Source organism: Mycothermus thermophilus, assembly GCF_041956435.1.
Source record: "Mycothermus thermophilus strain CBS 625.91 unplaced genomic scaffold VTJ04scaffold_5, whole genome shotgun sequence".
NCBI lineage: Eukaryota > Fungi > Ascomycota > Sordariomycetes > Sordariales > Chaetomiaceae > Mycothermus > Mycothermus thermophilus.
Genome location: NW_027191431.1, coordinates 1,176,824 through 1,191,112, shown reverse-complemented (window position 1 = coordinate 1,191,112; position 14,289 = coordinate 1,176,824). Strand labels below are relative to the sequence as shown.

The following is a 14,289-nucleotide window of genomic DNA, read 5'->3' as shown; positions in this document are numbered from 1 at the left end:
ACGGGGCCACGTACTCGGGCTTGTCGGTCGTGGGGCGTGCTGAGATCCACACCCCTCATCGGACGGCCCTGGGCCATTCCCATAACATCTATCTCAACTCACCAAAGCAGCAGCCGGTCGAGATCGGTTGCAGTTGCCATGCGACCAATAAGGATGCACCATTGGGGATGGATTTGGCTAGTTTGGGAACCAGAAGCACGGGAACCATCACCAGCACCCCTGCTTACGCCCAGGACGCCACAGCAATTGACCACCATGCTTTCCTACCAGCAAGGTGCAAATGAGCTTCCGTGCATTCCAGCATTCCAGTATCATTCATAGTGTCTTGAGGGCCTGGTTGCCTTGCAAGTCGGGACAGAATCCCAGCCCATCCCGTGGCCAGACTCATGGATGAGAGAATGGCCAGGTGGATGGGCATTTTCCGAACTACAAAAGGCAGAACGTGCCCAGGAAGGATTGAAGATGAAATGAAGCCTTCTCTTCTATAAGTCGGTCTGGATGCAGATGCATTGGTGTTCCGATTTTTCTTCCAGCAGCATCTCACAATCTCTACCAATTGGTGTCTACCATTGTCATTCGTCCAGTCCTCATTTACCCCAATTATCCACTTGCTTCTCATACCTCATCTCCTGTCCATCGCTACCATGTCTACTCCTACAGGACATGCTGAGCCAGATTGGATCCTCTCCTTTATCAACGCCGCTCAGACAGAAAGGGAGCGCCGAGAGAACCATACGGAGGATATCTCGCGCTCCGTGTCCGAGTATATGGCTGCTGCCGAGCGCAAGATTGCTGATGCATTTGGGGCCATGCTCGAGTCACTGATTCAACAATCCAGCACCGGAACTGCCTCATCGGCGACACAACAGAGGCTGGCACACCGAACCAAGAACAAGCCTCGTTAGCTTGGTGTTCCTGATATGACATCAGAGGAATAAATATGATATATACATGGGGACATGGTAAGTGATTGGTCATGCGACTCAAGCGTTATATCATGGTTTGGCTTCGGTTGAAGCTATTGCTAACTCTTATGGTTTGTCAGACTTTGAGGTGATGAAAGACACTATGTGGTTCTCGTCAATGGGTCTGACCAACATGAGGTTTATGAAGCGAGATAGCATGGATGATGGTTCAAAGCTTGTGTCTCATCCAACAACATAGAGGGTCATTGTATGATTAGAACGCGTCCTCGAGACACATAGACCGATGCCATGGCTCGGCAACATATATAGTTTAATCCCCGCTCCACCTTATTGGGTCGGCCAAAAATAGCCGGTATCAAGGGCCAGCCAGACTCTTGTGGCACAGTCAGCTGAATCCAGGAATCTAACCTACTTACATCTTTTGGGATATGATGCCCTGACACAAAACCGTGCGATAACCCTAAGCCACCTCACAGGGATCGGTAGCCATCCGAAAGGTGGCACCGTGACTTACACCGAGCCGGGGTGGCGGTTGCTTTGACACCGATGGCGTTTTGCGCCGCTGATGCCATCGCAGAATCTGAGGGGATGTCTGATGGTGAACAGTCGTTGAGCAGGTTGACATGGAGCCATTGGACTCGGTCCCTCGGATACATGCAGGAGCCGGTGAGCTAGACCTGTCAGCTAGGGAGGCAAGTCATTCCGTTGCGGGTAACTTGAGACCGGGTCGAGGGCCGATTGCAACCGGTGTGGATACAAACGAACGGGCAGGTAGTTTGTTCAGGAGGCAACTGAGTTGCGGTGCGAAATGACTTACACCCTGCGAGGACGTCGTCACGTACCAGAATAGCAGGTTGTGTACAGTCGTGTGTTGGTACATTATCCACAAGCCAAGTACTTGGCTTCTGGAAACTTAGATCACTTCTAAACTCTCGTCTTGCTTTCTCACCACTGCATATGTTTCCTGAAACTGCTCATAATGACAAGTGACATCATGGTTCTATTCGATTCCCACAACCATTAGTTCCAGGTATTTCAAGCAACCGGTGTGATGGTTCTGCAGGTATCCATGACGGTAGCCGGCCGCAAAGAGTTATTGCGGAGTTGGACGAATCGCAAAGACGGAGAGGTATCTGGAATATTTTCCATCACGCCAAGTTAAACTTGGATGAGCAAAGATATATAAGCCGGTAGATGAGCTGCTTTCAACGTCGTGAAGCTTCCCTCCTACCAAACCTCTGGCAGTATCGAATGCTGTCTCCTGCATTGACTCCCAGCTCTTCCTGAAACCGCCACCATGGCCGTGTCGGACAACACACCATATCCGACGAACCAAGACAATTCACTCGGAGAGGCTTCGCAGCGTGGGCTTAACTCCTCAATCTGGTCCATGGATCAGGAGGAGACTACCACAGCACTTGGGCATATGAAAGCCTTGAGTTTCGACCCAGAATCGGTATATACTATCAGCATGGATCTTCCTTCGACTTCAGCCGATGCTTCAACTGAGGAGTCGGGGGATCGTCCCTACCTCTTCACTCCCTCGTCCGAGTAAGTCCCCCCCTCTTCGCTGTCCTCAAGAGGTCAAGTCTCTCCGGATATTATGCAGCGCGCTTACCACAAACATCACAAGCAGTACCGACGCTGCCATGACCGCCAGTCTCTCTCATCAGCAATCCAGTAGGGCTCGCACTCAGCCAGACTGGACCAAGTCAATCCCACGAGGAGGCTGCAAGCCACGGGGAGACGAGGGGGTTGGCAAGTGGACGCCGCGAGGCCATCGGCGCCGGGTCTGGGCGGGAGGAGATGAGGCATACTCACCATATTCCCCGTATCCTCTCCCAGGAGCAAGACAAAATCGACCACGCAGCGTTGGAGTCGAGTTGGGACTCGGAGGTGGTGATGTCCCTGAGCCCCAGTCGGGATCTGGCTAGGGTTAGGGTTAAGAGTACGGTTTCAAGGGTTGGTATGTGATTTTTTGGTGAGACGTCTTCTAGGATGTTCCCATCCACCTCGCTAGGGACTGGCAGAGGAGTGGTTGGGATGATGATCTGATGATGGATGGGATGAACTTTCGGGTGTGCGTCGCTGTTTCGTTGCTTTTAAGGGGTCAACCAGCTAGGCATTTGGCCAGGAACAACAAGGCCATTGTGTGAAACAGCAAGCATGCCTTGTCCAAGTTGACAAGCATTCCAACAACCACGAACAACAACAATGCACATTGTGAAGTGTCTTAGGAGACCTCGGCCAAGTTGCTGCTGCAGGAAGAACACGAAGTGCATTCTGCATGGCACGTCGCATTACATCAGCATGCGCGGGAGACCGCCCACTGTATGGGTGCTGGCGATGGTTGGTTACCAAGCAGGTGGCGGGGGGCCAAGACTGCAGCCGCCGGGTGACTCAGTGCCGTCGAGGTGCATCGTGAGGCCACCCAGACGTCCAGGGAGAGCAACATGCATGTAAATAATGAACATCTGGATGGAATCTGACAAGCGAATTCGTGATTATGAGGACAGAATTGAACCCGAACATATAAGCTCGGGTATGCCTCCCTGATCACATGGAGGCCATTTCACCTTCATTGACTTTGGAAGCCCCTCTGGACAAAAGCCTCCTCACCATCCATCCACATCCCAACTCGGGGGTCTCAGGGGTTGACATCAGATAAATAAACAAACGTGCTAGTGGCGAGAGCTGGCAGCTTGACTCTATTCCAGACATCAAGGTTCTTCTTGTGGTCAGTATCTTGCACATCTCAGTCCAGATCAACCTGCACCTGCCGGCCTATGGCGCTTCCAAGAGCAGTATCAGATGTGGTCCCAACGACACAACCTAAGCTCACTTTCATCCCAACCACATAGTGTCTGATCTCGCGAATCCGCCAACCTTAATCTCACCTCACCTCACCTCACCTCACTGGACCTTACACGTACTTCAATTCCGTGCGACAACTTCATCCACGCCGCACGAAACCCATTTTGACAACCCACCGACAAGAAACCTGAGGTAAGTCCTTGCTGTTATTTTCTTCTCTGCATCTTTCGCAACCCCGATTCCAATTCCCCATCTCGTCTGTAGGTGCCCTGCTATCTGCAGCCATTTCCTTTCTCTCATCTCATCCGCTACATCTGTGGGCGGTTATGCTTTCACCCTCGGTCGCGGAATTACAAGAATTTGACCGACTCCATCTTATCTCCGCGACTTCGGTGTTTTCCACAGTTGGTCTCGGAAATCCGACAATCATTCCCACAACATCCGCGACTCCATCCGCATTTCTTCTTTCGCAGCTGGTCGCGGAACTACAACCATCTAACCAAACCAACTTCACAGACATCCGCGAGTTCCACATAAAATCTCATCATGGGAGGAAACACTCAACAACCCCTGATGAAGGGCAACAACAAGGACATCATTGAACTTGACGGCTGCACTGGCGAGGGCGGCGGCCAGCTGGTTCGCATTGCCTGCGCCCTCGCAGCTGTCGCGAATCAGCCCATTCGCATCACTAACGTTCGCGGGAATCGAGGCGATGGACCTCGTGGTGGTGGTATGTATTTATTTTGGACATCTCCTCATTCACGATCCTGAACACCTCCTTCATTTGGACTTCAAACCGACCTTGAAGCCGACCAGCTAACAAACCGAAACAGGCCTCAAATCTCAACATGTCACCGCTATCGACTACCTCGCCAAAGCCACTGGAGCAGAAGTCGAAGGGCTATTCGTTGGAAGTCGCACTCTCGAGTTCCGCCCGCAGGTTAAGCCAACCTCGCTCATCGGGGACCGCAACATCAAAATCACAGCCGATTCCCCGGCCGCATCCACTCTGCTAATCTTCCAAGCCGTGTTTCCATTCCTTCTTTTCGCCGGCAACGACAAGAACGAGCCCATCACTCTCGATATTTCCGGCGGCACCAACGTCTCATATTCCCTCTCCTACGAGTATCTCGACCAAGTGCTTCTTCCCGCCCTTGAAGACGCCTTCGGTATCAAAGTTGAGCGCAAGCTCCTCGCCCGCGGATGGAGCCTGGGCAAGCAGCAGCGCGGCCGCGTGCAGTTCACTTTCAAGCCGCTGAAGCCCAGAGACACGCTCGTGCCTCGCGAGGGATATGCATACGCGCGCCAGGATCCCATGCCAGTCGTCGAGGACGTGCACCGCATCGATGTTTCCATGATAGTACCGGCTTCGATGCTCGACAAGATGCGTTCCGCCCTGGTGGAGGACTTGGACCAGCTCTTCCCGGACGTCGAGGTCGAGTTCAAGGTCGAAGAGGACAGCGGCGCAGACTCGCGGATTTACGTCCTGCTGGTCGCGCATGCCGGTGATGTGCGATGGGGCAGGGATGTGCTGACCTCGATGCCCAAGAAGGTTTCTTCGTCTTCGAGAAAGGGTAATGGTGGTGCCCAGACCGCCGACTCGCTTTGTGCTACCCTGTCGCGGAAGCTGGTCAAGGAGCTCTACGAGGAGATCTCGATGGGTGGCATTGTCGATGAGTTCCTTCAGGACCAGCTCGTCGTCTTCCAAGCCCTGGCCGACGGGCAGACATCGTTCCCTCGGGGCTACGCTAAGGACAGCCTCGAGATTAAGATGCAGAAGCTGGCCATCAGCGGCGCCTCCAACGGCACGAACGGCACCATCAACGGCACCAAGATGCGCAGGGAGAAGACTGATGCGCCCTTTGGCGAAGGCAGCATGCACACCACCACGGCCCGCTGGGTTACGTCGCAGTTGCTCCCTGGCGTCAACTGGTACAACAAGGGCACCGTTTGCGAGGGCGTCGGGATGCGCATGTGAAGTGACAAAGGAGAGGTGGTGACATGGGGACGATGAGATGGTTTGCGATGATTTTCCCATGTTAGAGTCGGCAAACCTGGCTAGGTATTTACGGGACGGACGGATATGAGGGCATGCGCTGCATTTTCACAGGACACTGCGTTGAGCATTAGTCACTGATACCCAGGGAATAACGGGAAATGACAAATGATTTTCATGACGTGATCAGAGAGAGAGCGGGAAGCAGGTGAAAACGCCACAGCTCCATCAAATTTCATGGTACATGGTGGTCTGGGAACTCACAGCATCGTGTCATGTCTACGTAGGCTAGGGCCGACAGCACCCGCGGCTATCGGAACCGCTCGTAAGCTTCGGCTTCCTTCTGATACGCCTCGACCCGCTCAATCACCTCCTGGCTGTAGAGATCCTCCAGCTTCTTGTCCCCATGGAGCACCTCTTTTTGATGCCTCACCGCCTCCTCTTTTGTCATGCAAACGAGATCGCGGAGCCGGAGGTCTGACGACTTTTGCTCGTCCTTGCCCTCGCCGATGCGTACCAACGTCGACTTTTCCGGCTTCCGCCAGCGGATCAGCATCAGCTTCGTCGGGATCCCCGTCACGGCGCTCCGCCCGCGGAACGCCTCCTCGACCACAAAAGCGATGTCCCCTGGCGTGATGGGGACTTTGAGTCCGATGCAGACATCGGTCGGGCCGCCCTCGAAGCTGCGGACCAGCTTCTCCTCGGAGGCCTGGACGTAGGCGAGGATGGATTCGTACAATTTGTCGCGCGCTTTGGCGGGTTGGTAGTCCATGGGGTAGCCTGAAGGGAAAGTCAGCACTATGGGAATGTCATTTTCAAGGAATGAGTTTTACCCGTTAGTTTCAAGATGACGTGATTGGCGGCTGTGTATCCAAACACGGCGGGCATGGTTCCCAACACAGGGAGGATGCGGACGCGGAATTCGGGCAACACGCCCAACTCTCCCACGGCACCCTTCTTGAACTCCTCCTCGGGTAAGGGCTGCAGCACTGCCTTTCCCTCGCCCATCTTCTCGGTCGAATAAACAACCGGAATCCCGCTGCTGACGCCCTGCAACTTCAACCGCCGCCGGGTCGCCCGCGACAGGGGATCCTCAAACGACGCGCCGATATCCCCCACCATGACCCGCGTCGGATCGCTCTTGGTCCCCGCCCCCATGGCCGAGATGACCGGCAGCCCGTGGTCGTAGCAGAACTTAAGCAGCTCGACCTTGCTATCGATATTGTCGATGGCGTCGATGACGAAATCCGGCCTCCGCCGACTCTTTTCCCCTTCCTCCAACCAATCGCCCAACAACTCCTCCGCCACGGTGGCATCAAACTTCTGCAGGCGCAAATCGAACCTCACCCACGGCGTCACCGCCACCAGCCGGCGCTGCAGGCACTGCACCTTGGGCAGTCCGACGTCCGCCAGCGTGGCGACCGCGTGCCGGTTCAGACTGCTCAGCGTGACCTGGTCAAAATCGATAAGCCGGAGGCGGCTGACCCCGGACCGCGCGAGCGCCGCGCAGGCATGCGAGCCCACGCCGCCGCACCCCACGACGATGACGAACGCCTCGCGCAGCTTGGATAAGCCCTCGTCGCCCAGAAACACGCGGTTGCGCGCGAGCTGCTCGAGGATCAGCTCGTCGTCGAAATCGCCGCTTTGCGCCCGCTGCGCGAGCCGCTGGTTGTGCTCGTCTTCTTTGTCGGGTTTGGGGAGCGGGCCGACGCGGGTGACGGATTGGAGGGCGGGGTCGTCATCCGTGGTGGATGGTTGTTTGAGGCGGGAGGAGTGGGCGTCTTGTTGGAGGCGTTGGTAGGTGAGGACGGCGCCGGCGGCGACGGCAGCCGAGACGACCGCCGTGGCGGCGAGTTGGAGTTTCGGGTTGGAGGTAAGGGAGGTCATGGTGGTGTGATGGTTGTGGAGAGATTATGGATTCATTACGGATCGTCTACTGGTGTATTGTATTGACTCAGCCGGCTCATGGGGTTGTGAATCTAGGCTGGCCGGGAGCTCAGACGTTGAATTTAGGTCAAAATTTCGATCTGTCATGTTCGTCAGTCAGATTCTTGGTGTTTGCGGCGCAGGGGTAGCTGTTGTGCGCCTTTCCCGATCAGGATTAGCGCGGGGTAGTTCCGCCCCACCACCCCGCGGTCGTGGAACCCCGCTGTCGGGTGCAACTCTCCCCGCGTCAAGTGTGCAAACGGCCGACATGTCTGGTTTCTTGCCTACGTTTTCTGATTGTCCTCGCATGCTCGTTCTTATGACTGATGCAGACCTGAATCAACCCCTCACTCATAGCAATCGAAGCATTGGTTGGATTTGTGTTTGGCTCCTCAGTGTTGCCCGCTCTCGAGTTCCTAGTCGGGTATTTGTGTCCGGCTCCAATGCCAGTGCATGCGGATGTTGCGCGGGAATCATCGCCAATTGAATTGACGGTGAGAGGAGTCTAGCGGAACCGAGACTAGGATCCACGACGTTTCTTCCACCTTGATGGGGTTCAGTTAATGGAGATCCAATGGACACACGGGCTCTACATGCTGTGCCACACCAACACCTGAAGCCTCGGCTCGCTTTCGTGTTCGTCATGTAGGTCGGCCGGCCGGATTGTGTGAGAAGTGGCTCTGAATGGAACCAACCACATCCTTCGTTGCCCAGTGATGGGTTCGCATTCGGTCATGGCCCGCTAACATAAACATATTGGCGTTGTTGCATTCTTTTCCCGTCCTGCACTGCCACCCCGCTTGAGGCTCAAGCAACATCCACTGCATGAATTGATGCCTTGACGGTCACTATTTATACGTGGTCCTCCCCGTCTTGCCAGTCCCCGATTGTTTACCCCCAGGCCTAGGAGCGGCTTCATCAACCATATGTGAGCCTCTCCCCATTGGACAGCAAGAAGACTAGGCGGATACTAACACGGAACAGTTCACGCACGATACTCAATCCTCACAACCACCATGGGCAAGACCGTTCTCGTTACCGGCGCCGGCGGTGGTCTCGGCAAGGTGATCGCCACCGCCTTCCTCGAGGCCGGAGACAACGTCGTCATATGCGACGTGAACACGGAGCGGATCGCCTCCGTCGAAGAGGAGTGGGGCAAGACCTTTGCCGGCCGCTTTCTCACTAAGCAGGCCGATGTGACGGACGAGGCGTCGGTGAAGGACCTTATCGACGCTGCTGCTGCTCAGTTTGGCCGTCTCGACGTTCTTATCAACAACGCCGGCATCATGGACGGCTTCGAGCCCGCTGGCGACTGCTCCAAGGAGAAGTGGGATCGCGTGCTCAACGTCAACCTCAATGGCCCGTTCCTCACCTCCCGCGCCGCCATTGCCCAGTTCCAGAAGCAGGAGCCGGCAGGGGGTATCATCATCAACATTTGCTCGACCGCTAGCATTCAGGGCTTTAAGAGCGGCGCTGCCTACACGGTGTCTAAGGCCGGCTTGATGGCCTTGACCAAGAACACGGCCGGGTTCTATGGTGACAAGGGCATTTCGTCGATTGCCCTACTCCTCGGTGGTATGTGTTGAGGCTCGTTTCTGGAGGCTAAAGGCTTGGCTAATATTCCGCTGCAGGCATGGACACCAACATCACCGATGCCTTCGCCACGGGGCTACACATGGAGATGTTCCAGAAGATCCAGACCACGCAGTCTCCGTTTGGTCCCGAGAAGCAGGTTCCATTGCCCTCGGTCGCCAAGTACTGCGTGTTCCTGACAGACAAGGACATTGCGCCTGTCGCCAACGGGTCGTGCATCGTCTTCAACAAGAACTGGCCAGAGGCGTAAAGGAGACGGGTTTTGGATTTGGATCATGTTCGGGTTGTCCGAGTTGGTTTGGATATGCAAAACCCAAGGGCAAGTCACTAGACCAGCGTTGCTGATACCCAGGCGATACCAATGTTCTAAGGAAAACACCAATTAATTTCATTCCTCCATCCTCCTCTCACCGCTACAACTACACTGCGAAACTACCGTTGGGGTTGGGGGCCTCAAGGAGAGTCGAGAAGGGAAGTACACAACGAGGCGGAAGCCAGCCAGCCGAGACAAACCAAGACCAGAACCCGTGCATCAGCCAACCATCAACCGCTCCAAAAAAAGAAAAGCCGGAGACAAAAAGACAGAAATCGAACAGGAGAAATCCAGGCCGAAAAATATTATCCAAGGGGACTCCTTTTCCTCCGCTTGCTGTCTGTCTTGCGCGTTCAACCCTTGCCGGAAGTAGTCAGATCGTACAACGCCCCCTCTTACATGCTGTCCAGCCCTATCCCATTCCCATCATGATTGAACCCCGCATCAAGATGCCGTCCGCCATCGTCTTGGACCAGGTAGGCGGGCCGTCGCCGACTCCCCCTTGTGCCCGTGTGAAGAAGAGAGACCGTTTACCAGTGGCTCTTCTTGAAGCAGTAGGGGCTCTTGTTGATGGTGTTGTAGTAGCAGTAGCCGCCGCCGCAGCTGCCGCCCCACTGTTTGGTAAGATATGTTAGATCTGTCTTCTTGTCTTCTTCTTTTCCCGCATGGGAGTGTTACTTACCACCCAGTAGCCCGAGGTGTTGCAGATCTTCCAGCCCTTGTGGTCCGAAGTGCAAGCGTAGGTGCCCGGCTTGCACTCGGGCTTGGGGTGCGGGTGCGGAACCGGGTGCGGCTTGGGATGAGGAGGGTGAGGAGGCTTGTGGTGCCCGTCGTCCTTGCCCTTGCCTTTGCCGTCACCCTTACCCTTACCATCGCCTTTGCCCTTGCCATCTCCCTTGCCCTTGCCGCCCCTGCCGTGCTCCCAGTCGTGCTTGGGAGGATCGAAGCTGCCCGCGGGGGCAGCCTGGATCTCAGCGTCGCGGGCGACGATGCCCTGGTTGTCGCCCGGAACGGCCGGGTTGATGGCCGCGAGCGCGGTGGTGGCGAGGAGGAGGGTGTTGAAGAACTTCATGGTTGCGAAGAGAAGGAGGGTTTGATGTGTTTAGTAGTGCAGCAGATCTCAGGAGTGGTTGTGATGGTAGTGGTGCGGATGGTTGTGTGAGTGCGCTCTGGTGAGACGAGAAGGCCGGACGGTTGGGAGGAAGAAGAGGGGAGATTTATACACTTTCTTGCCTCGTAGATTCGAGGTGTTGAGGGCATCATTGTTGTCATCATGGCTCCATGCTATCCCTACGTTCCTTTGGGAATTGTTGTGTCATGATGAGGGCGAGGGCGCTGGCACTTGGGATGTCTCGGCCGCCCTTGGATCGGGCGAATTGGCCCCTGAGTTACTCACACAGCATGCCTAAGTGCGTGCCCTGCAGCTGATGGATTGCATTTCGGACTGACAACATTGTTCATTAGACATAGATGGCTTGACAGCCTGAGCTGAGCGAAGAATGGCCGAAGTAAAGTCGGCCCTTCGACTCGGCGAGATGGATCATGGGATATCAACCTCAAGTTCCAACAGTACTCCTTCACGGCATGGACGTTGTGATAATTTCAGATATATCATTCCCCCAGGGTGCGTGCGTCTGTCAGACAAAACCTTGCTACCGACATTCCAACCATCTACCCATACATCACAACGGCCTAACCAACCTCTCCCCTCTCTACCAACGTCTTGGCCATCTCGCGCAGCTTGAACTTCTGAATCTTTCCGCTTGCCGTCTTAGGATAATCCGCCACAAACCAGACGTGCTTCGGCACGAGATGGTTCGAGAGATTCGTCCTGACCCATTCCCGCACGCTCTCCCTGGTCAGCACCTTCTCCCCCACCTCCTGCCCTTCGGCGGCGCCCTCCGTAGCCACTCCGGCATGCGCAATGACAAACACTCCCACACTCTCCCCATACCTCTCGTCCGGCACCCCAACCACGCTCGCCTCCGCCACGAGCGGGTGCTTGAACAAGCAATCTTCAATCTCCAGCGGATGGATGTTCTCCCCGCCGCGAATAATCAAGTCCTTAATCCTCCCCGTAATCTCCACATACCCCTCCTCATCCATCACCGCCTCGTCACCACTATACATCCACACCCCGTCCTCCTCCTCCTTCCTCACCTCCGCCGTCTTCTCCGCATCCCCCCAGTACCCTTTCATCACCAAATACCCCGACGCCGCCAACTCACCCCTCTCCCCGCGCGGCACGATTTTGCTGCGATCCGCCGGGTCGACAATCTTGACGCGAGTGTGCGGCATCACCCGCCCGACGCTGCCGACGCGCTTCTCGAGCGGGTCCGCGGGCGTAGTCATGCAGCTGACGGGGCTGGTCTCGGTCATGCCGTAGCAGATGACCAGCTCCGATAGGCCCAGGGAGGCGTGGATGCGGTGCATGAGTTGGGAGGGGATGCAACTGCCTGCGGCGATGCCTTTGCGAAGGTGGGTTGGGAGGGCGGCGGTTTCGGCGGGGGAGAGGACGGCGTCGGGGAGGTAAGTGGATGCGGTGGTGGTATGGGAGTCAGAGTGATGATGATGAAGTAGCTCGAGCATGGACACGAACATGGTAGTGACGCCGTAGAGGCCGGTGGCGCGGTGGTCGGCGGCCATTCGTAGGGTAGCGCGCGGGTCGAAGGCGGGGGAGGGGAAAAGTATGGCCGCGCCGGTTGTCGCGGTGGCCATGTAGCCGAGGACGCAGCCGAAGCAGTGGAAGAGAGGCGGCGGGCAGACGATGAGGTCGGATGGGGTCATGCCCATGCGGTGGGCGATGAGCGCGCCGTTGTTGAGAATGTTGGAGTGAGAGAGCATGGCGGCTTTGGGGTGGCTTGTTGTGCCGCTCGTGAATTGGATGTTGATCTGCCGTCGGGTTAGATGAGTCTGATTCTATGGTTGTCCGATGTCCAACGTACCGTCTCATCTGGCGAGAGCTTGGAGTCTGGAGCCACAGACGGCGCAGCATAGTCCTTGATCGTAGCAAACTCAGGTACAAGCGAAGAGAACGGGATTAAAGACTTGAGCTCCCCCAACGGCGGAAACCCACTCAGAGGATGGCTTGCCGAGTTGTCCACTACCACCACTTTCCTCAATGACGGCACTGCAGACGATTCCACCCTCCCAGACCCCAAATCTGGAACAAGGTGCTCGAGCAATGGAAGATTACTCCTCCCACGGCAGGGCTTGTAGGTCAAATCCGTCACCGCCCCAATGATGAGCAACTCCACCTCCAAATGGTTCAGTGCAGCGCACACTTGGGCGGCGTTGAAACCCGGGTTCAGAGGGACGAGGATCGCGCCGAGCTTGAACACGGCGTAGGTCAGGGCGGCGAACTCGGCGGTATTTCCCAGGCTGATGGCAACCCGGTCGCCTTTCTTAACTCCGAGGGATCGCAGAGAGTGAGCGAGCGCATTGGAGGCAAGATCGAGCTGGTAGTAGCTCAGGGCTGTCTCGGTGGCTGACGGAAGAGCGCTGACGCCGGCGGGGAGTCCGTCGGGGAAGGAGGTTGAACTGGTTGTTGGTGTCCGGCAGATGACGGCCGGTCGATCGCCGTGCTGGGAGACCACGGAGGCAAAGTGCTCGGGGATGGTTTGGGGGAGGAGTGACGGCTGGTTCTAGGCGTCAGCAATATACAGTCGGACTATTTCGTCCTTGCCCTTACCTCAAGAGAACCTTGCGCTATGCTCAACGAGCTGAGCCCTCGAGAAACCGGCCACTCTCGCCTCCCATCGGATAACCCGGCAGTCCATGACCGACGGCACACCGCCGCCTGGGCCGTCCTTCGAAGCAGGCCATGTTGGTGACACAAAGAGCCAGCGGTCCGGAAAGCTGGCGGTATCCGTGAGCGAATCATCACAATCGACTCTTTCTCAAGTCAAGTCCCACGTCCAGGTCTACGTTCTTTGGGGTGTTCTGCAATGCGCCTCAATCGACGCTACCAAACCATGCTCTGGCCAAGGTGAGGAAGAAAAGCGGGATGTGTTCGTGAGTGACAAAGGGATCACCAGCTCTCGCAGCGCGAAGACACCGTGGTGTCATTGTATTAGTTCATCTCCCTCCCTAACCCCAGCCCCGTCTTTGTTGCCAACGATGCAGCCCTACCTAGGTAACTCAGGTACTCCGCTTCCCCCCTTAATCGGCACATGAACTTAGACGATCCCGAGGTTCCTCTGCTTGACAAACGCAGATCGGCCCAGAGGAGCGGCCTCTTGGCATTTGGGGAAATGCGGGGTGCAGCTAACGGCCTCAACCTCCCCACGCGATCCCAAATCAACCTCGACTCAGTTCCGGTTTGCATTACCAGAAGAGGTTTTCGATGGCGCCGAGAAAAGGGGATGACCCAAGGACCTTCATTTAAGAGGGAAATACATTTCGTTTTTGTGTCCGTTGAACCACCCGTCTCGACTTCCGCCGGACATCATCTTCAGGTCGATACTGTCACCGCCCCAGCCCCTGATGCCTGCTGAGTAGCGCCGATGGGGTTCAATCCCTCCGTCCGGGTGCGGAGTCACACGACCCCGCGCCGGCTCTCTGCGGCTCTCCGCTCGGCCATCTCCAACTTCCACATCAGATAAGGACCCAACCTGCTGTGTTCAGACATCAATTGAACACGACTCAGTTTCTGGCTTGCTTCCTGCGTGTTCTAGGTCGTAAAACCATCATTCCCCACCACAATGAGACGTACAGCA

The 14,289-nt window shown here is 56.1% G+C and overlaps 6 protein-coding genes across 6 annotated transcripts; 3 read left to right on the top strand and 3 right to left on the bottom strand.

The window, feature by feature from the left end:
- Window positions 1-644: 644 nt before the first annotated feature.
- On the top strand, window positions 645-905 carry VTJ04DRAFT_7473 (uncharacterized protein; the record flags this gene model as incomplete). The annotated part of the gene is made up of 1 exon (XM_069365804.1): window positions 645-905. One exon carries the CDS (start codon window positions 645-647, stop codon window positions 903-905), a length of 261 nt encoding a protein of 86 aa, XP_069216802.1.
- Window positions 906-4,286: 3,381 nt separating this feature from the next.
- Window positions 4,287-5,721, top strand: VTJ04DRAFT_7472 (uncharacterized protein; the record flags this gene model as incomplete). The annotated part of the gene is made up of 2 exons (XM_069365803.1): window positions 4,287-4,473; window positions 4,577-5,721. The coding sequence occupies 2 exons, from the start codon at window positions 4,287-4,289 to the stop codon at window positions 5,719-5,721; spliced, it is 1,332 nt and encodes a 443-aa protein (XP_069216801.1).
- Window positions 5,722-6,049: 328 nt separating this feature from the next.
- Window positions 6,050-7,626, bottom strand: VTJ04DRAFT_7471 (uncharacterized protein; the record flags this gene model as incomplete). Its single annotated transcript, XM_069365802.1, has 2 exons — window positions 6,050-6,519; window positions 6,573-7,626. The coding sequence occupies 2 exons, from the start codon at window positions 7,624-7,626 to the stop codon at window positions 6,050-6,052; spliced, it is 1,524 nt and encodes a 507-aa protein (XP_069216800.1).
- Window positions 7,627-8,681: 1,055 nt separating this feature from the next.
- Window positions 8,682-9,508, top strand: VTJ04DRAFT_7470 (uncharacterized protein; the record flags this gene model as incomplete). The annotated part of the gene is made up of 2 exons (XM_069365801.1): window positions 8,682-9,240; window positions 9,297-9,508. The coding sequence occupies 2 exons, from the start codon at window positions 8,682-8,684 to the stop codon at window positions 9,506-9,508; spliced, it is 771 nt and encodes a 256-aa protein (XP_069216799.1).
- A 593-nt stretch (window positions 9,509-10,101) lies between these two features.
- VTJ04DRAFT_7469 (uncharacterized protein) lies at window positions 10,102-10,643 on the bottom strand (the record flags this gene model as incomplete). Its single annotated transcript, XM_069365799.1, has 2 exons — window positions 10,102-10,185; window positions 10,254-10,643. 2 exons carry the CDS (start codon window positions 10,641-10,643, stop codon window positions 10,102-10,104), a joined length of 474 nt encoding a protein of 157 aa, XP_069216798.1.
- A 620-nt stretch (window positions 10,644-11,263) lies between these two features.
- VTJ04DRAFT_7468 (uncharacterized protein) lies at window positions 11,264-13,454 on the bottom strand (the record flags this gene model as incomplete). The annotated part of the gene is made up of 3 exons (XM_069365798.1): window positions 11,264-12,463; window positions 12,517-13,209; window positions 13,263-13,454. The coding sequence occupies 3 exons, from the start codon at window positions 13,452-13,454 to the stop codon at window positions 11,264-11,266; spliced, it is 2,085 nt and encodes a 694-aa protein (XP_069216797.1).
- Window positions 13,455-14,289: the final 835 nt, after the last annotated feature.